The sequence below is a fragment of the Anomaloglossus baeobatrachus genome, chromosome 3 (assembly GCF_048569485.1).
Source record: "Anomaloglossus baeobatrachus isolate aAnoBae1 chromosome 3, aAnoBae1.hap1, whole genome shotgun sequence".
NCBI classification, from domain to species: Eukaryota; Metazoa; Chordata; class Amphibia; order Anura; family Aromobatidae; genus Anomaloglossus; species Anomaloglossus baeobatrachus.
The window spans coordinates 498,059,257-498,080,141 of record NC_134355.1 but is presented as its reverse complement, the minus strand read 5'-3'; the positions used below and the strand labels follow the sequence as shown (position 1 = coordinate 498,080,141).

Genomic DNA, 20,885 nt, shown 5'->3' with positions numbered 1-20,885 from the left:
CCCTTTTTTATAAATGCAAGAATTACAGCTGTTTGGCTGGCTCTGATCTTTTACAGTGTGTGTGATGGTTTTCCGTGATGGATGCCTTAGACCATGTGATGTCAGAGCTGCAAGGCAATATGGGGAAGCCTGCATGGCCATATCTGTCATAATTCGCAATCTGTGAAATGGTGTTGGTCATTTTATTTTTGGCTGATCCATACAAATTGTATCAAAACCTGTTTAAATTCTTGGAGACCTGCTAATTTTAGTCAACTCTATACAAATTCAATCAATCCGATCATCTTTATTTAACAAAAAAAGTAATGACATTATTTAAAACTACACACCCAAAAATGAACCAAATATGGGGTAGTGTTTAAACTTAACACCGCTTTACATGCAGCGACATCGCTAACGTGATGTCGTTGGGGTCAGGGAATTCATGACGCACATCCAGCCTCGTTAGCGACGTCGTTGCGTGTGAAACGTAGGAGCGACTGCTAACGAGCAAAAATACTCACCTTATCGTTGCTCGTTTACACGGTGCTCTATTCCCGATTATCATTGCTGTTGCAGGACGCAGGTTGTTCCTCGCTCCTGCGGCAGCACACATCGCTATATGTGACACCACAGGAACGAGGAACCTCATCTTACCTGTGGCCACCGGCAATGAGGAAGGAAGGAGGTGGGCTGGGATGTTCGTCCCGCTCATCTCCGCCCCCTCCGCTTCTATTGGGCGGCCGCTTAATGATGTCGCTGTGACGAAGAACAAACCACCCCCTTAGAAAGAAGGCGGTTCGCCGGTCAAAGCGACGTCGCTAGGCAGGTAAGTAGTGTGACGGGTCAGAGCAATGTTGTGTGCCACGGGCAGCAATTTGCCCATGACGCACAACCGACGGGGGCAGATACGCATGCTAGCGATCTTGCTAGCGAGATCGCAGCGTGTAAAGTGGCCTTTAGACTACACAGTCTTAAAATATACCGGATTTATCAGAGTATGAAACACTTTTATAATTCAGCACATTTTAGGACAGTCTAGTCTAGCCACGATATTTAAAAAATATTTTGTGCCCACCAAAATTTTGTGCACCTTTGAGGATTTTATGTCTCTTCTCAGCCATGCAGTTTTTCAGACACATTCCAAAGCTGGAGGTATAACCTTCTGTATAGAATAGATATAAATAGATATAACATATTAAATTTGTTATTACTATTTAATAATAAAATAAAACTAACAACATTGAAATGTAAGTTTTTGCTACATAAACCTAATATTTAGTTACTCTTTTAAACATTAATGATAGCACAATGTTTTTTTTGTTTGTTTTCCATGATAAAAAAAATATTGGTAGTTGTAAAAATATGAATTAACTAGCTGTACTACCCGGCTTCGCCCGGATTAATAACTGCTGTTAACAAAATAGAATGTATTAACAAAATTTGATTCTGCACACAAAAACCACAAAACAAATAGATAGAAATGTAATTATTAAAAGGCAAAAACTAAGCTAATAGAAGCATTTCACAACATATATTTCAACACCACAGATATTCCACACAGATTTAACTAAATTGACCAAGTAATGTGAAGTAATCTTGTACTCGTTATTCGAGAGCCTTTTGATAAACGACATTCTTAGTTTTTCCTTCAGATGCAAAGACAAACAGATTTTGGGCTGTTCCAACTCTTGAACAAGCCCCATAAAGTTGACCATGAGAAAAGCACGGAAATTGTAAATCGATACCAACTACTTTCAAAGACTGTCCCTGAGCCTTGTTGATGGACATAGCAAATGCCAGTTGAACAGGAAACTGGAGGCGTTTCAAATCAAAAGGCAAATCAGATGGAATAAGAGGAATTGTTGGAATGAAAACATCTTCTCCTGTGGCACATCCTGTCAAAATGGTTGCCTCAATTACATGTGGAAACAGGTTCTTAATCAAGAGCCTTGTTCTATTACACAGCTTTGGTGGATCCAAATTTCTCAATAGCAGAATAGGTGCTCCAGGTTTTAGAAAGAGGTTGTGAGGAGGAAGTCCTTGTGGCTCCAAGAAATTGAGGAACTCAGTTGGATAAAATAATGCTTGAGCAGGGTCTATTGACTTGTAGGTTGTGCACACACCTGGAAGGAGATTTGGAATTTGAAGATTGATCTTGTTAACACTGTCATTTTTGGGAACTAGAATGGCTCTTTTACACAGCCAGTCAGAATTTTTGAAGTGGAGTTGAATGTTTGGAAACATCTTTGCTTTCAACTTCTCAATGGAAGTCACAATGCAACAAAAGTTGATTGGGAAGGTGATCTGTCCAGTGGTTGAGTTTACTGGTGCTTTGCCATCTCCAATAGTCAACAGCTGGCTCAAAAACAGTCCAGCAGAAACATCTCCTGTCATGTAGACCCTCATGGTTGTGTTCAGTGACATTTTCTGTACCTTTCTCCAAAGGTACGATGCTTTGAGAAAGGCATTGAGATCGTCTGCAGGGGTTGATATTGGAATAACAGGTAATGTTTGGTGGAAGTCACCTGCCAAAACAACAACTACTCCTCTAATGATATATTTTTTGCTACGCAGGTCTTGCAGCAGTCTGTCTACTGCTTCCAGAGCCCTTTGGTGTGACATGGTGCATTCATCCCAAATGATGGCACTGCATTTTTGAAGCAATTTGGCCAGTACTGATCCCTGGGCAATATTACAAACGGGGCTGTCACTATGAGACAGGTTAAGTGGTAGTTTGAATGTCGAATGTGCTGTCCTGCCACCTTTTAAAAGCGTATCTGCAATTCCAGAAGATGCCACTGCAAGTGCAATCTTATTTTGTTGTCGAAATTTTGTCTGGAGCAAGTTGATTAGAAATGTCTTTCCTGTTCCACCTGGAGCATCAAGGAAGACAATCCCACCTTTGTTGGTTTCACTGAAACTTAAAATGTAGTTATAGGCGTCTCTTTGATCTAGTACCAATATTGGCTCGTTCTCAGAGACAAATGCTGTCAGTTCATCAATATTGTAGTTTGTTTCTATGAAAATCTCCCTACACATTTGGATGCCTTCAGGATTTCTTATTGGAGCAGGCAAACCAAGCAACTGTAAGGCTTTTCCTGACATTGCTATGCACTGATATTCAAAGAGCATTAAAGTTTCTTTTAACATTTCCTCAGTGAAGTTGATGAGTTGCTGAGGATTTTCCCTTCTAATCTGCATGAGGATGTCCTCACTGAGATCAGTTTTGTACTTTGTCCAAATTTCAAGAGGATTTGAAGTGCTACAGGTTGTTAGAATAATAGCAAAGAGGTGTCTTCGTCGCTTTGGGGTTTGTGTGGCTGCTGCTTCACTGAGGGTCATGTCACAGTGTCCATTATTTTCCAGAAGTCCTTTTCTTTGGCAAGCTTCCCTGAATGTTTCACACACATGTACTTTGATGGTCCTTAGGTCAGAAAATGATGTAGGGCCTTTGACAACGTGAAGTAACATGAGCAGGTAGAAGCACTCTGCATTTGATGGATGAACAGTGTAGATACGACTAAGAGTATCAGTTGCTTTCACCCCTGGATAACCTTCAATATCAAGCCCCCATTTCCTCCATTCCAGTGATTATTAGAGGCATTCCAAGTGTAGTACTTTGGTAAATCACAGTAGAGAATTGTTTTTGCAAAAAGGTCTTGTTGACACAGCTCAAAAAATGCCAAGAGGGTGATCTTAGGTGGTGTTAGGAGCTGCTGCTGCTGCAAATTTGCTGGGTTAAAGTAAATTTTCTGTCCATTTTCCAAGTGCACACTCAGATGCACAACTGGTGGGTAGCGCTCATGAATGGAGAATCCTAGTATTCTCCAAGCAGGTTCATTGCTGCTTATGTACCTACCCATCTGGAATGCCTCCACTTCATCAATAATAGGTCCATTTTTCTGGAGTTCAAAAACTGCTTGATCACTTTCTTTGTGGACATATTTGCAGATATAATTGATTGATTTCACAGAGTTTCAAGATTCGACATTTATGTGGGCCTGGAAGATTTTTGAGTGCAAAGGGTTGTAAGGCACTACCCGCCTGTTGTCAATTTCTATCTCTTGGAGTGATGATCCAACACACATTTTGAGCTTTGCTGTGAAACCACCATACCCTCACTTTCTTCTTCGGTTGACTATATATCCATCTTGTCCTGTTTGGTTTTCTTGGACCAGGGATTGTGGGTAATGCTTTAAACACCTGCCATCAATCATACAGGGAAAATTTTTGTTGAGACTCCCACACGGACCATGGATCATGTTTTCTGTGATGGTGTCAAACAGCAATGGCTCAATCTTAGGGTCTGGCAATTCGGCACTGATGATATTGCCAATTTCGGTAGGCTGTATTTTTTGTTTCAGCGAGATCAAGATGTGGGCGTGAGGAAGGCTTCTTTTTGCCATTCAACTGAATACATCCAGCACTGCGTCTCACCATAAATATGTGATTTTGTGATAAGATTAATCATTTTTGAAAGTTTCTGTTTGAAAACCTGAGTAATAAGGTCATGGCGATTCACAGTTTTTTTGGCCCAGCAACAGGTGCCCTCCAATTTCCTCCCAGGCAGGATTGCAAGTAAATGTGATGAAAAGATCTGGACGGCCATACTTTTTCACATAAATCATTGCATCCTGTGTGTATTCATGCATGTGTCGTGGGCTTCCAGCGACAGTTGATGGAAGAATAACCATTTTCCTCAACTCTTTTGGATCAGCATCATTTGCAACAGCATCTCTAAGGTGAATATATTCCTCTGCCCTGAGCGTCTTTTGATTTAGTCGAATATATAAAAGATATTCACTCTCAATCTCTGCATACATGTCAACAATAAATTGGTGGAAGAGATGTCCGCATTTCAAGATGTGATTTTCCTCTGTAAATCTTGTCATGATTTTATATTCATAGAAGTCCATGGCAGACACTTTTTTTTCCTGAAGGGTTGCCTGTTGTAAGATCTGTCTGAGGTATTCCAAAGTGATAGCCATCCTGTCCCTGCCAAAAGATGATTGGTTATTGAAAAGCATCATAGCACCTGTGAGTGTCTGCTACTCATTGCAAACTATTGTTTCTTTTCTGAAGCACAATGTCACGGCTTTGAAAATCATTACCTGCAATCAAGATGGCTACGTCATCAAATGTGGGAGCATTGAAACGTCGTTGATGTTCACCTTGTGGTGTTTTGTCAGCTCGAATGGTAACCTTGTAATTGTCATTTGGCATGCATTCAAGTGCAGTCTTGAAAAGTTGAATATATGAATTGTTGAAGTGAAGGAACTGCTGCAAAATAGTGACAATATCAAGGCGAGTGTTAGGAATTAAAGAGCATCTCCGCTGAGCCTCTGCTTCTGCATTTCCCATGAAGAAGAGTTGAAGAAATTGAGGTTCTTCTCCTTGTAATGGAAGCAGTGACCCAATTGAGTGGTAAACCTGTCCTTGAACTTTAAATGTCGGCATAAATCCTGCTGTAAATATTTCTTTTGTTGCACCAAATGATGTCATTTGGAAGCAGGAGTTGTACTTCCTAATTTTTTTTCCCAGAAATGCTTTGATATTGTACTGGTACCTGTGATCAGAGACTTTAGGGGATCTGGTGGTGACAGGAGAGGTGGAAGTTTTATCTTGCCATTTGCATAGCAAAAACCTGGCAGTTCGTCTTTCCATTTCAGGGAACTGCAGTACATGCAGACCACATCCATTTTTCCTATCTGAACTTTAGGATGATCCTAATAGTTTATGTCTGACTTGTAACAAAAGGCAGCATATTTCAAATCCCCAACCATTTCCTGTGCCATGGTGGAAGAAATAGCAATTCTCTTAGTGGCAAGTCAGCCACTCTCTGCTGAGATGACTCATTGGCCCTTGAGGAAGCAGCTCTTCTTCTCTTATCTGCAAACCTCACTTCCCTCTCCTCAGAAAGTTCATTAGCTCTTGAGGAAGCAGCTCTTGTTTTCATGTCTGCAAGCCTCGCTTTCCTGTCCTCAGAAAGTTCATTGGCCCTTGAGGAAGCAGCTCTTGTTCTCTTGTCTGCAAGCCTAGCTTCCCTCTCCTCAGAAAGTTCATTGGCCCTTGAGGAAGCAGCTCTTGTTCTCTTGTCTGCAAGCCTAGCTTCCCTCTCCTCAGAAAGTTCATTGGCTCTTGAGGAAGCAGCTGCTGTTCTCATGTGTGTCAGCCTTGTTTCTCGGTCTTCACATTTTTCATTAGCCCGTAATGCAGCTTTTCTTTTGTGACACGGCTTTCTGACGATTCTACTGCCATCTGGTAGGCTTGACTAGTATTACCTCTGCCAGGGAATTCCCTGCTCATACGTTTCCTCTACTTTTACGCCCCCTAGTGGTTTACCAGCTAACTACCTTCTCAGATAGTTTCAGGAATCCTCTCAGTCCCACATTACTGCGCTGTACTGCTATTGTACATCTTAAGGTCCAGTCACACTAAGCAACTTACCAGCGATCCCAACAACGATAGGGATCGCTGGTAAGTTGCTAGGAGGTTGCTGGTGAGATGTCACACTGCAACGCTCCAGCGATCCCACTAGCAACCTGACCTGGCAGGGATCGCTGGAGCGTGGCTACACAAGTTGCTGGTGAGCTCACCAGCAACCAGTGACCAGCCCCCAGCGCCGCGTGGAAGATGCTGCGCTTGGTAACTAAGGTAAATATCGGGTAACCAACCCGATATTTACCTTGGTTACCAGCTCACGCAGCTACACGTGCAGAGAGCAGGGAGCAGTGCACACCGCTTAGCGCTGGCTCCCTGCTCTCCTAGTACAGCACACATGGGGTTAATTACCCGATGTGTGCTGCAGCTAAATGTGCACAGAGCAGGGAGCAGCGCACAATGCTTAGCGCTGGCTCCCTGCTCTCCTAGTACAGCACACATGGGGTTAATTACCCGATGTGTGCTGCAGCTACATGTGCACAGAGCAGGGAGCAGCGCACACTGAGCGCTGGCTCCTTGCTCTCCTAGTTACAGCACACATCGGGTTAATTAACCCGATGTGTCCTGCAGCTATATGTGCACAGAGCAGGAGCCGGCACTGACAGTGAGAGCGGGGGAGGCTGGTATCAAAGGTAAATATCGGGTAACCAAGGACAGGGCTTCTTGGTTACCTGATGTTTACATTGGTTACCAGCCTCCGCAGAAGCCGGCTCCTGCTGCCTGCACATTTAGTTGTTGCTGTCTCGCTGTCACAAACAGCGATGTGTGCTTCACAGCGGGACAGCAACAACTAAATAATGGCCCAGGACATTCAGCAACAACCAACGACCTCACAGCAGGGGCCAGGTTGTTGCTGGATGTCACACACAGCAACATCGCTAGCAACGTCACAAAAGTTGTTCGTTAGCAGTGATGTTGCTAGCGATGTTGCTTAGTGTGACGGGGCCTTTAGAGTACAGCAGGACACCAAGGAATTCCTTTTCTTATGAGGCATCATTGTGGTAAAAATAGTCTGTAACTGACAGTTTCTATATCCTCTCACATAGAGATAATGTGACTGACATCAGCCTTTCCACCAACACACCCTAACTGACATCCTATAACCTCACACAAGCTTTGTTATACTGAGAATGTCTTTTGTTGCCTATATTAACCAATCAGAGCTCAGAATAATTAACTGTAGCAAAATAGAAGCTGAGCTGTGATTGGCTGCTATTGGGAGCCTGACAAATCCTCAGGCAGCAGAAAGCCCTTCCCCCTGACAGTATATATTAGCTCACACATACACATAATAGACAGGTCATGTGACTGACAGCTGCCGTATTTCCTATTTTAGTATATGGTACATTTGTTGTTCTTGTAGATTGGCTGCTTATTAATCAGATTTTTATTTTTGAAGGATAATGCCAGACTTGTGTGTGTTTTAGGGCGATTATGTGGTGAGGTTGGTGTATGTGTGGTGAAATGTGTGCTGAGGGTGGTATATGTGTTCAAGCACATGGTAGTGTGTGGCGCATTTTGTGTGTGTGTGTGTGTTCATATCCCCCAGTGTGGTGAGCATCCCATGTCGGGGCCCCACCTTAGCAACTGTACGGTATACACTCTTTGGCGCCATCGCTCTCATTCTTAAGTCCCCCTTGTTCACATCTGGCAGCTGTCAATTTGCCTCCAACACTTTTCGTTTCAATTTTTCCCCATTATGTACATAGAGGCAAAATTGATTGGTGAATTGGAACACGCGGGGTTAAAATTTCACCTCACAACATAGCCTATGACACTCTCGGGGTCCAGACGTGTGAGTGTGCAAAATTTTGTGGCTATAATAAACAAGCAAACTTGTGAACTTGTGGTATAATTCTTAAATAAAATAAAATTTTATTGTTTATGCATTTAAAATTGCCTCAGCAAAGAGTCCTCAAGGGGTTAACAGAATTGCATGCATGCAAAACTGTTTTACCCCCCCCCATCCTGGAATCACGTTCCGCAGGGCCCCGAACCTAAAGAACCAGTTGGCACCAAGTAGACTGAGGAGCCCCTCCAACACTATCAGTACCAGTAAACCTTTGGGAAGCTATAGCTGTATGGCTAAAAATTGTTTATACTGTAAATCGATCCAACATGGAAGGGTCAGTTTTGGGTCTGACTCGGGAGATATTTTTTTCCCTATACAAGGACACCTTAACTGTCAATCAGATTATGTTATTTATTTGATCGAGTGTGACTGCAATAAGCGGTATGTGGGGAGGACGACCCAAGCCCTGCATAATAGAATTAATTCTCACAGGCACAATATCAAGGTGGGGTATATGCTACATGGATTATCCCGGCACACTACTATATATCATAACAAAAAAATTGAGTTAAAGGTCACTCCAATCGAGCAGATACCCACTCATAATCCCAATAGGATGGAGATTCTTAACAAAAAAGAAACCTACTGGATCTATAAGCTCAACACATTAAAACCTCGGGGCCTCAATGAGGTAACTGATTTATTTAACTGATATCTGGTTATTATGTTTTTAAACCATATTTCATTTATCTGCGTTTTCTACATATTTATGTATGGCAATTACTATTTCCCCCCTTCCTTTTTTATTTTATTTTTTATTTTTAATTAATTATTTTAAACTACACTTTCTTATCTATGATAATTTATACATATTTTCCCGGTTATCTAGATATGGGTTTATTAATATTATCATATATTTTTATATATATATATATTTATATATATATATATATATATTTATACATTCAAAAAAAATTTTTGTATACAATTTTTTGATTTCATCCTCTCACTATCATTGTCTTTTGTGGGCCTTGGCTCTTGTGTTCTATATATATGCTTTTTACTATAGTTGTGTATGTGTGACATATATATATATATATATATATATATATATATATATATATATATATATATATATATATATATATGTATATATGATATATATATATGTGTATATATGTTTTTATAATATTGTGTTTTTTTTATATAGTTTTTCATATATACAATTGGATGTGTATATGCATTTGTCCCGTTACTCATCTGTGTTCTTTATGTGTATAGTACACGGTGGTTGGTTATACTTTGATTAGACCCGTCTTGTTCACTTCTATGGGTGCTTTATTTATTCTTTTTTGTCTGGCTTTACATTTCGGTCCACCCGAGATTCTAAAAACATTATAAGATTATTTGGTGTTCTTCTGCCCCATTTTTTTTCTCTATTTTTCCACTCCCTTGTATCACTCCTGTCTTTTGTATTTTTGGTGCCCCTGGGATCTTTCCCCTCTCTTTTTTTCCGCATATCCTGGCATCTCCTTTTTTTCGGCCGCCACGCATGCGCTGTAGATTAGTTCCCACGGTCTTGAACTTGTTTGACCTGTCGGTTCTAGATACTTATCCTGGACGCATGCTCAGACCGTTTTTTTCTCACGCTCCTGCCCTATAATACACTGCTGTCATGGGTCTTTTGCCCATGAGCTATTTTCGTGGTGGTTTTCCATGGTCCCATGTTTTACACACTTATCTACACTTGCTCCTACCGGAGTCTCAGTTAACACCGGTTTTTACCTGAATTTCATTCTCCTTTGGTGGCGACAGAGACTTATGCTGACGTTTCTCCATCTCTGTTTAAGTACAGCATGCACTTGATGGTTCTATGCGCCCGTACTTCTTCGGGTTCTACACTGTTTCACTTCACGTTCACTTTTTCTGATTATGTGGTCATGTTATGCATATACACGTTTTATTTATTTCTCCGTCATGTATTTCATTTTTTTACACACATCCCGTTTTTTATGCAACTTGTATTTGAGTGATTCACAATTTAGAGAGGTGATTTTTGACATTATGTGTTTGATGGTTTTTCTATTTTCTCTATGTAAAACGTCATAGCTGACAACGTGGCACCCTTTTCCCGCCTGTTTTTTTTCTGAAGAGGGATGTTCCTATGACGTCACTTTGACTACTTATGATATGTCTGATCCCAGTGGGACAGATTTGATGTTATTTTTAACCTGACGGTCCTGAGGAAGGGAGCAGGTGCTCCTGAAACGCGTAGACCTATATGCAAATAAAGTGACATTGGTCTTCATCATCTGAACGAGTGATCTGTTGGCGCGGCAAATTGAACACCCTTCTCTATTGCTTTCTGACGTCTCCTGTCAGACACGGACCACCGTCTGCCACCTAGCCAATATGCCAGGGCTCCAACCCCGACGCAACTTCTCTCTGCACTTGAACTCAGTCTTTCTCCTCCTGCTCCTCTTACTACTCCTCCACTCAACTCCTCTCCATTCTACTCAGAACTCAACTAACTGTTTTTCTTCCCCGGGTTCTCTAGACCCCTAGGTTGGCGTTGTCCATCTTCCTAGTCCCGCCCCATGGTGTGCCTTTCCTACCCTGGGGGGGTGATTAGGATTTGGTTGGTAAGGTTTAACCCTGTGAGGGAAGGTGTTGTGAGGGGGCCTATGATGTATGACCACCTGGCGGCGCCAGGGCGTCACACATACATACACACACACACACACACACACACACACATACACACACCTTTATATATTAGATGTGGTTCTTTTACTTTCTTTTTAGAACAATGAGTAACAGGATTAAAAAAAACGAAGAGTCAAGATTTTCCTATCTCTACATTTCCAATATATACATGGTTTTAATAATAAAAATATGCATTCAGACTAAAGCTAACTGAAAGGATTTAGACTAGATTATATTTTTTCAATTCCACTTGCAATGGCTTAGAGAAAAACAAACATATTATAAACGATCACTGTGATATTTCAATGGGGTCATTTGCATGTCATTATGGAAAAACTAGATTTTACTGCCACAAATTGCAAAGATAACACATAACATCCTGGCTTATAAATCAAAATGATGAGCAAAATATACTAGATGTAATGATAATGCTTCTGGAGTCTAACATCTATTTGTAGGAATTAGATTTATCCAAACAAAATTTACCTTTTGCGCATATCTGTCACAACTTGAAGGCAATCCACAATGAGGTCACATGGAATTATAATTTATTTGTTTAATGCTATGTCTGCAACAGTAAATGTGACTAGTAAACAATAACACCCAACATATCATTACTAGCTGTCAAAATTATATTTAAATTGTAGATGTCACATGGACAAACTGCGGTACATGTTGGATTATTTAGATCTACTGCATATCTAGGTCTATTCCTTCTATGTCCTACTATATCCCCAATACATTTTCCCAAAGGTATTCTTTAACTGTCAATATTTTGGTCAGAAATTGTAAGCCAAAAATAGTAATGGAGAAAAAGTATAATCGAAAGCTATGCTCCTCTACTGTCTTTTGGAGAACCCACTTGTTTGGCTTGCAAATGCCTATGGAACAAACTGAAATAAATCGCTAAGGTGACGTCAGGCTCAGAAAATGTTGATTACTTTTTTTTTTTTATTTGTGGCATCTCTTAAATGTTCTATGATTGTTTGTTTTAAATAGAACATATCACAAGGCTCTTTGTAAACTGACATTCCACCATGGGGATCTTTTTATTGAAATGCAAAAAATATTATCGATGTTTATTTCTTCACCTTTTTAGGTTCTAATCACATACACATTAAAAGCTCCATTAGGATGATCAGCCAAAGTTATAATTTCTGCTGTATGTTACAGAATATTGAAGGACACAATAAGGAAAATCTATTTAATTCCATGAAAAATATGTCATTTTATACATAAATCAATAGAACACGTGGAGATAATAATCTTTGTAATATGCCTTAATTTTCAAAATTCTCAATTCACGGGTAAAGTCTGTATCTAATTTATACAGATTTTTAAATGAAAGGGAATCTGTAAGCAGGTTTTTGCTTCCCCATCTGAGATCAGCATAATGTAGAGACAGAGAGCCTGATTCCAATGATACATCACTTACTGAGCTGTTTGCTGTCATTTTTATACAATTAATGTTTTCTCTTCTGCAGATCTAGCAGTTATGGCAGAGTCACACTTACGTATCGCTTCTGATGCACGAGAATCACATGCAATATGCTAATGACCCTCGGCTTAGGTTCTGCTGCAAGTGTAAGCCAAGTGTCATGCAACTGGGGTCCCTTCCTGCGATCGTCTGACAGCTGATTAATCCCCCATCTCCTCCATTGTCAGCCTCTGCGTATATTATCGCACTGCAGTTAGATGACATCTGAGTGCCATCCGATGTTTCTCTCACACCCATAGACTTGTATGGGTGTGAATGACACAGCTCTCGCAGTCAATCTCAGCATGTTGCATTTTTTTTCCTCAGTCCAATTAAGGCTGAGGAAATATTTGCAGATGTGGGCTGCAGCATTGTCTTACATGGGTGCAATGCGAAATTTTCTTGCATTGCACTTGTGCGAGTCATATGCAAGTGTGACTCTGCCCTTATACACAGCTCAGGAATGTGCTGGATTACCTCGTGAGGTTGTGTTTGCAAATCCCCTGATGTGCCTAAACAGTGTAAATCTCCACATGTGATCCAATTTTGGAAACTCCACCCCTCACGGAATTTATCTAGAAGAGTGGTGGGCACTTTAATCGTGTAAGTGCTTCTCTGAGTTTTATAATGTTGAGCAGTGAAAATAAGAATGAGAAAGAGTGCTATTTAACTCTCAGAGCATAATTTTGCTTTAAATAGTTTGTGGACTCCATTTTCAAATGCCCTAAGTGTCAGAACAGCAGATTCCCACCTCATAAGACCCCATTTTCTACATGCACTCAGCCGAGAATTTATCTACAGGTGTAGTGACGATTTTAACTCCATGTGTGTTTTCCAGGAACAAGCAACAATGGATATGGCTGAGTAGAGATCAGTGAACTTATTTGATTCGCATTCGAATCAATTTAAAATTCGATACGAGCATTTTCCTATCCCTTTTGATCTTGTGTACCTGAGCATTTTTGTGAAAAAACGGTAATGATTGGCTATGTTCAGTTTCCAAAATGCTTTTCTAATAAATTATTCTTTTAAATAAGATTGTAGTGCTGTATGATGAATGGGGGGAGGTGTTTCGTGATGGGAGGGGGTAGAGAGAAGTTAGAGACGCGGCACACTTTTTTTTCTTAACTTTATTTGTGGATGTTCAAGGTTCAGACACAAGGGCTTGTGTCATTGGCTGCCTAAGTCACATGTCTATCTCCATATAAAATGCGGTCATGCGGCGTCAGTGCCATATTGTCATTGCTAAAGCATAGGGAAGGTGCTGTTGCCTTGCATGTAGTGTTCGGCTTTGCACTTGCTGGGTGTCATGGTGGCGTCAGACTTTGTTCACACCACAAAGTATGACAAGCAGCCTAAGGTCCCTTAGTTGTTCAGCCTGAATCAGGGATCAGATGATTTTCGCTTCACTGCTCTCCAGTCCAGCAGGAGTTAATTCCTCCTGGCTTGTGCACTGTTGCTAGGAGCTCAAACTGCTATGACCACTCACAGCTGCCTTCACTCTTTATAAGGTGCTGGATCCGATTGCCTGTCACCAAATATAGCTCAGCTTTGCTTCTCTGATAACAGTCTTTATTGTAGTGATCCAGAGCCTGGTGATCTGTCGCATGCTTTCCTGTGTGGTGTGTAAATATCATTGTTGTTAGTTAATATCCTCCCTGTGTTTTCTTTCCTCCTGGTTTGGTGTTGTCTCACCCCTGTGGTTTATTGCAGTGTGTGTGTGTGTGTGTGTGTGTGTGTGTGTGTGTGTTTTGGTTCTTCCCCTGTATGTGTTATTTATGGGGCTTGCATTTCAGGTCCTGACCCTCTCCTGGGGTGGGAAGAGGGGGTGTTAAATCAGGGTTCAGAGTTGGGGTTATGCTGGCAGCCCAAACCTAGCTACCATAAAGCTTTCAGTACCTCTGGGACTAAGGACAGCGCAGGGTCCCTTGCTTGAGGGCCAACTTAGAGGTCCCTGCTTCAGTTAAACCCCTTTTTCCCTGTACACCACCACTGCTGCTAGACAGTTATCTTAGGCTATGTGTCCACGTTGCTTTTTACCTGCTTTTTGCCTGCTTTTTTGCTGCTTTTTCAACTGCAGCGTTTAATGCCAAAATAGATATGTTCTGCTTTTCAAGCAAAGTCTATGGGAATTTGGGTTTCTTGTCCGCACTATGCAGTTCAAACTGCAGCCTTTTTGTGGCAGAACTTTGGACAAAAACTCAGCTTTGCAGTGCAAAACCCAAATGGCAAAAACAATTGACATGTCAATTGTTTTTGCCATTTGCGTTTTGAACTGCAAAGTAGAGTTTTTGACAACATTTCTGCCAAAAAAAGGCTGCAGTTTAAACTGCATAGTGGGCACAAGAAACCCAAATTCCCATAGACTTTGCTTGAAAAGCAGAACACATCTATTTTGGCATTAAACGCTGCAGTTGAAAAAGCAGCAAAAAAGCAGGTAAAAAGCAGGTAAAAAGCAACGTGGACACATAGCCTTAGAAAGGGGTTTAATCATAGGTAATTGAGATAGGAGGCCGATAGTGTAGAATAGGGATGTGCAGTGTAGAGAACGGTGTGTGCTGCCAATCGGCATTTCATAACATAAATAGGTATTGCTACTTGTGAGTATGTGCTAAAAATTTGCCAGTGAACCATCTAAATAGGTATTGGTACTTTTAAGTGTCTGTTAAAAAGTTGCCAGTGAAACATGTAACTAGGTATTGGTACTTTAGAGTGCCTGCTAACAAGTTGCCAGTGAATCATCTAAATAGGTATTGATACTTTTTAGTACTTCCTAAAAGTTTGCCAGTGAACTAGGTATTGGTACTTCTAGGGTTGCAAAACATTTGTTTCAAAAGGGAAGGGTACATCAAACATGAGTGGTAATTCACAAAGTTGTGGTGGCAGGGGGAATAGTTGGGGTGTTTGAGGTGTACTTTTGGAACGTACTAATGATAGGCAAAGCTCTACTGAGGAAACACCATCTCATCCTATTCCAAGAGAACTGAGAACAACGTCTGTTACAGGATTGGCTACCCCACTCCTTTTCTTTGGCAGCTGCACATCACTTCAACTTGTAAATTAGGGCCAGAATCAGCGTCTGCCAATGTGGATGGAAAAAGTTGCATCAAGTAGCCTCTATTCCTTTTCCTGCACCTCAACATCACACACAGTTAATAACTCAGAGGTGCCACCCCAATTACACTTGTTTTCCCCTGCATTTCAAATCTCCAACAGGGAAACTGACTGTGGGCAACCATATATGTGCGGGTCTGCAGAGCTGTTCATTCATTCTATCACATGGGCATCAGAGGTCTTCTCCAATGATTCACAGACTGAAAAGGAGGAAAGAATTGGCACCTATGCCCAAAATCTTTGCCAGTTGGATCTGGCTCTGTACGAAGTAGGGTCTGAGCAGCCTCCAGACCCTTGTCAATAGACGTTAATCCCCTCCTCCCGGGGTGGAGGTGGTGATGATGAGACTCAGATACCTGAGGCAGTAAACAAGACTTGCCAAAACGCAACTAGAGGTACCCTAAGTCAAAACTTAAAACTTAATATTTATTAATGAATTATAAATTGACCATCTAAAAACATAGTGGAAAAGGGGGACTATTAGTAAATCATTCCATTCCAAAATAGGTTATAAGGCTGTAGGCCTGTTTCTCCTATTATAATCCATTTAACTGTTACTTCCTAATTCTGCTTATTTCAAACTATTCATCTATCAGCCTCCTCAGATACCTGAGGCGCACGCAAACTGTACTGTGATGTCTGGTCAGGAAGAGGGTTACTGTCAGTGCAAGTGGCACAAAAAAGAGGATGACAATGAAGTTACTTGGTGTCACGTTCTCACCAGAGTCCTGCAACTTCTGCTTCGGTCACCAGGCGCCGCCATATTTCCACCATGGACTGTGCTGGTGATAGGAGAGGTGTCGGTCCCAGTGGCTCTGGTGGGCACAAGCTCCGCTCATCCACTAAGCTGGGTTTCCATGGGACCTGCAGTACTACTAGCTGACGTGTGTGGTGTGTGTCTTCCAGCTGAAGTTACCACAGTTCAGCTACAGCCAATGTGAAGAAACCACAACTGTTTTATTCATCCTCGTGTCTGCTGATCCCTACCAAATATAGTTTTGTTTTCCTGCTAGTGTCTGGTTCCTGTCCTGTTCTGACTATTGATCCTCATGTTTGACCCCTGCCCTCCCTCTGACTACTTTCTTGCCTGCCGCTTTTTTACCTTTTTGTGCCTCCTTGTTTGGACCCTGCCTGACGACCACTCTTTCCTAGATTGCAGCCTTCCATAGGCAGCGATCTCCTGGACCTTGTGTAATTCCAAATCCCTGTACAGGGGTTAAAGGGTTTCAGGGTTATTGAGATCCTGCCAACTTGGTGGCTAGCCCAGGTCTGTCCGTGACAGTCACCCTGAGTCTCTAGTCAAGGGCAGATGTTATATTATATCTGACCCACTAAACAACAAAAAAAGAAATAAAAAAATATGGATCCTCTCCAAACTGTGATAAACCAGGTGCACACCCTGTCCGGCCTTGTCCAAGGACTTGCACAGCATGTATTAATGCTAAAATCTGCCCAAGTTTAAGCTCCTGCAGCACCTCCGTCATTTTGCCCAGAGTCCCGTCGACTTCAAGGGAGCAAACCATGTTGTGGAGCACATCGTGGAGGACCTGAATCTCAGAGGTAATTGCTACCAGAGTGACAACAGCGCCTGAGCCCCAGGATACCGCCTCAGGCGCCCAGGTACTCCCTGCGGACCCTTTAAAGTTAATGTTATCTATCTGTCTGTCTGTCTCACCAGGGAAAATCCATGCAGCTTCAGGCTTTTGCTGATTGTGGCTCTGCAGGCTATTTCATAGACTTATTGTAGCAAAGAATGATCTGGGCTTGCCTTTGCTGAGATTGAATTCTCCTATTAGAATCTCTGCCATTGATAGTACACCTCTCACCCAGGGTGTGGTTGAGTATGTTACTCAGGAGGATTCCATGCTTGTTGGAGCTTTGCATGTAGAATCTGTATTATTTTTTTTTCTTGAGAACCTATTGTAATCAGTGGTATTGGGCATGCCATGGCTGCACAATCATAACTCAGTCATAGACTGGCACCAGGGTGAGACTGTACACTGGAGCCCTGAGTGTCAGGAGTCATGTATATCTTTATCTATTAACCTGACTAGAGCTGAACCTGTCTTCTTACCTCATGCATTCAGGGACTTTGCTGATGTGTTTTCTGTATCTGAATCTGCAAAGTTATCTCCACACAGAGATTGTGATTGTCCCATAGATTTGGTACCAAATTCCTGACTCCCCAAGAGTAAAATTTATAATCTTTCTGGTCCAAAACATCAGGCCATGAAAGATTATATAGCAGACAGTCTCAAAAATGGGTTTATAAGGCCGTCCAGGTAACGAGTCGACGCTGGATTATTTTTCGTTGATAAAAGAAATGGTGGTCTCAGACCTTGTATAGACTATCGGGATGTTAACGCTATTACTGTAAAGAATCAGTACTCTCTGCCACTCATCCTTGATCTCTTTAACCAGCTTATAGGAGCCCGGTGGTTCACAAAGCTGGATCTCAGGGGTGCATATAACCTAATCCGCATAAGAGAAGGAGATGAGTGGAAAATGGCATTTAACACTCCAGAGGGACACTATCAGTACCTAGTAACGCCTTTTGGGTTAAGTAATGCGCCGGCTGTTTTTCAGAACTTCGTTAATAACATATTCAGAGATATCTTTGGTCAATACTGTATGTGTGGCGCCCCTGAGGCTTCCGTCACCACAGAGATATTGCACCTCAGCCAGAGGTGTGGTATCCCATCCCGGGTAAGAATGGGGTTATCTACTGGTTCACAGATAAAACTTGCACACACCAATTGGTGGGCATATACCGGGTCAGGGATAGTGGCAGTAACCCCCATAGATGATCTGGTCATGGGGCCGTAAGTCCCATCTACTGGTCCCAATGGTGTGGGTGGGGCCTATCCAGGGGGAGTGTGGGAGGAGTCAGAGAGAGTGAGCAGAGGAACAAGTCAGTCAGTTCCAAAAGGAAAGGAGGGAAGGAGGTTCCTGGTGGAGATCCTGGGGTTTTGCTAGGCCCAGGTGACACCGAAAGAAGAGATTCCAGGGTCACGGAAGGGCAATTGTCCCGTGACCCGTTCCACTAGAAGATCAGGTGGAGGCATCAGGCTGTAAAATCAGGGACGGTCCCTAGACTGAGGGAAGAAAGACATTTCCTTAAAGTAAAACCGAAGGCCTGGGAGATCGTTGCAGGCGCCCAGGGCCACAACCCGCCACAGATCACCGGTAAAGGCGAGCAAGATACGACTGATGTCAGCCACCTTTGTAAAGGCCCTGTGGTGGAGGTGCAAGACAATCCAAAAACAGTTGAGTGCTGTGAGACAGCCAGAGGAAGGACACATAGAGGGGTGCACCGGTACTTAGCCTTGACCTATCCGGGATTGTCAGAGGTCCACAACAGTGGATCCTAACATACTGCGGGTAACCGGTCCGCGCAACTGTGAGACTAACAGTGAGTAAACATCTTAACTGGAATCACTATGTCGTCCGCTTGATTCTGCATCTCATCAGCAAACACCATAGACTTTACCAAGCACCAAAGGTTGCCCCGGGGTACCCGCTCTACCTGTGGAGAGCAAGAAACACCTCAGCTGCCATAACATCAGCCCCGGAGGTCCCTTCCAGCAGCTGCGGCTCCATAGCTGCAAATTACCACAGGTGGCGTCACGAATCTTATATAAAATTTATGTTGCGGGTGGAGGGGACGCGCTCGCCACGCTCGGATCCAGGGCTTCTGCTGCTGCTGCTCGGTGGCTCGAGTGGTGGACCGGACCCGGGGACTTGAGCAGCGCTCCTCACCCGTGAGTGAAATGGGGTGGTTTGGTTAGGGAGATTGTTCGTGACGCCACCCACGGGTCGTGGTGATAATGGCACCACCGCTGCTGGTAACGGGGATCCCGGGAGAGATGGTAGGGTGCAGCTGAGATGTTGTCCCCTCCGTGACAGGGGTTGGTGATCCCGCGGCCTGATGGTGTAACGGGGAGGCTGGATGGCTGGGGCGCAGGGTTGCAGGGACAGCGCGGCACGGTGCCTGACGGCACTGGTGTACTGACAAAGTCTCTGGTAAACCAAAACGGCCGGATGGACGGGTCCCGCAGCCGGCTGCAGTGTTGTTGTTGTGCTCTCCCCGGACGTCTGATGGTGGCTGTCTTTCCCTGCACCTTTTAGAATGTTCTTGACTCCTGTGGTTGCCCACCGGTAGTCTGCTCCCCAGCGTATAGGTGCCGTAGGAGCCCGTTTTGCCCGCAGGTGCTGGCCCTTGGATCTCTAGCCAGTGGCAGTGGCTGTATATCCTCTCTGGGTGGACGGTTGCCTTCAATCGGGACTTTAGTAGTTGAGAAACCCCTGGGGTTCCTGTCACATTCGGATTTGACTATTGACGGCGGCTCCAAGCCTGGTCGGGGTCCGATGGCCCTGCCTGTGTGCTTAGCTTCACTCCGTTCCCTGGTCCGATACCGGCGGGCCGACGCCCGACCCCGGTCCTTACGGCTCTGCGGAGTTCCACTAACTCCTGCAGACGGCCACCACCGTCTGCCAACCTTGCTGTTAGTGTCTGGGCTCCAACCCAGACACCCAAGTGTTCACTCCTTTCACTTTCACCTCCAAATTCTAACTGTCACTTTTCCCGCCTCCAGGCTTGTGAACTCCTCGGTGGGTGGGGCCAATTGCCTGGCTCCGCCCCACCTGGTGAGGACATCAGACCCTGGAGGGAGGCAACAAGGGTTTTGTTTAAACCAAATTATCCCAATAAAGCTATAGATTAATAAAAAGTTTCTTTATTGATGGCATATTAAAAACATAGACACAAACATTAGTTAAAAATTATCATAATTAAAGGCAGGGGGAGAACGTACTATACCCACAATAACCAAGCATATACAGTAAATTTACTAAATCCTAGCAGGCCAAATAACAAGCTCAATGTATATACTGAAGTTTAACAAGAGCATTTAAAAAAATATATATATATATATGCAGTTTACAACATCCCTATATTGGTAAAATATCAGCAAAAATCTGCATTAGTGGCTGCCCATTATAACACTTTGCTCATATAAAATACCAGACCTGCTGCCATATTAATTTTATAATACTGCTCCCCTGCCAGCCACTCCAACACGTGTTTCACACCGCTTCCTCAGGGAGTGATGTGGAGGTAGGCAGTGAGCATTCTTATATAGGACCGGCACATGTGTATAGTTAATCAACCTCCCCATACCTTCATATGTGGCGCCACCATGTCAGCGCCCCGACCGGAAGTCCAGGAGCGCGTCACCGTCGACCACGTCACACGCATGCGCAGAGGGCATTGGCTAATAAAAATTAGCCAATTTATTGATTTAATAAATTGGCTAATTTTTATGGTAGGTATATACTTGGTAGTAATGTAGTATTTATTGATATAATATAATG

The 20,885-nt window shown here is 42.9% G+C and overlaps 1 protein-coding gene and 1 pseudogene across 1 annotated transcript; both read right to left on the bottom strand.

Annotated features, from left to right (window-relative positions):
- Positions 1 to 1,587: 1,587 nt before the first annotated feature.
- Positions 1,588 to 3,453, bottom strand: LOC142297286 (ATP-dependent DNA helicase Pif1-like). Its single transcript, XM_075341535.1, has one exon. The coding sequence runs from the start codon at positions 3,451 to 3,453 to the stop codon at positions 1,588 to 1,590; it is 1,866 nt and encodes a 621-aa protein (XP_075197650.1).
- Positions 3,454 to 3,959: 506 nt separating this feature from the next.
- Positions 3,960 to 4,970, bottom strand: LOC142297284 (uncharacterized; annotated as a pseudogene).
- Between the last annotated feature and the right edge of the window lie 15,915 nt (positions 4,971 to 20,885).

Coding starts and splice junctions, on each gene's coding strand:
- LOC142297286 (XM_075341535.1), bottom strand. CDS start 3,453: ATGTTACTTCACGTTGTCAAAGGCCCTACATCATTTTCTGACCTAAGG.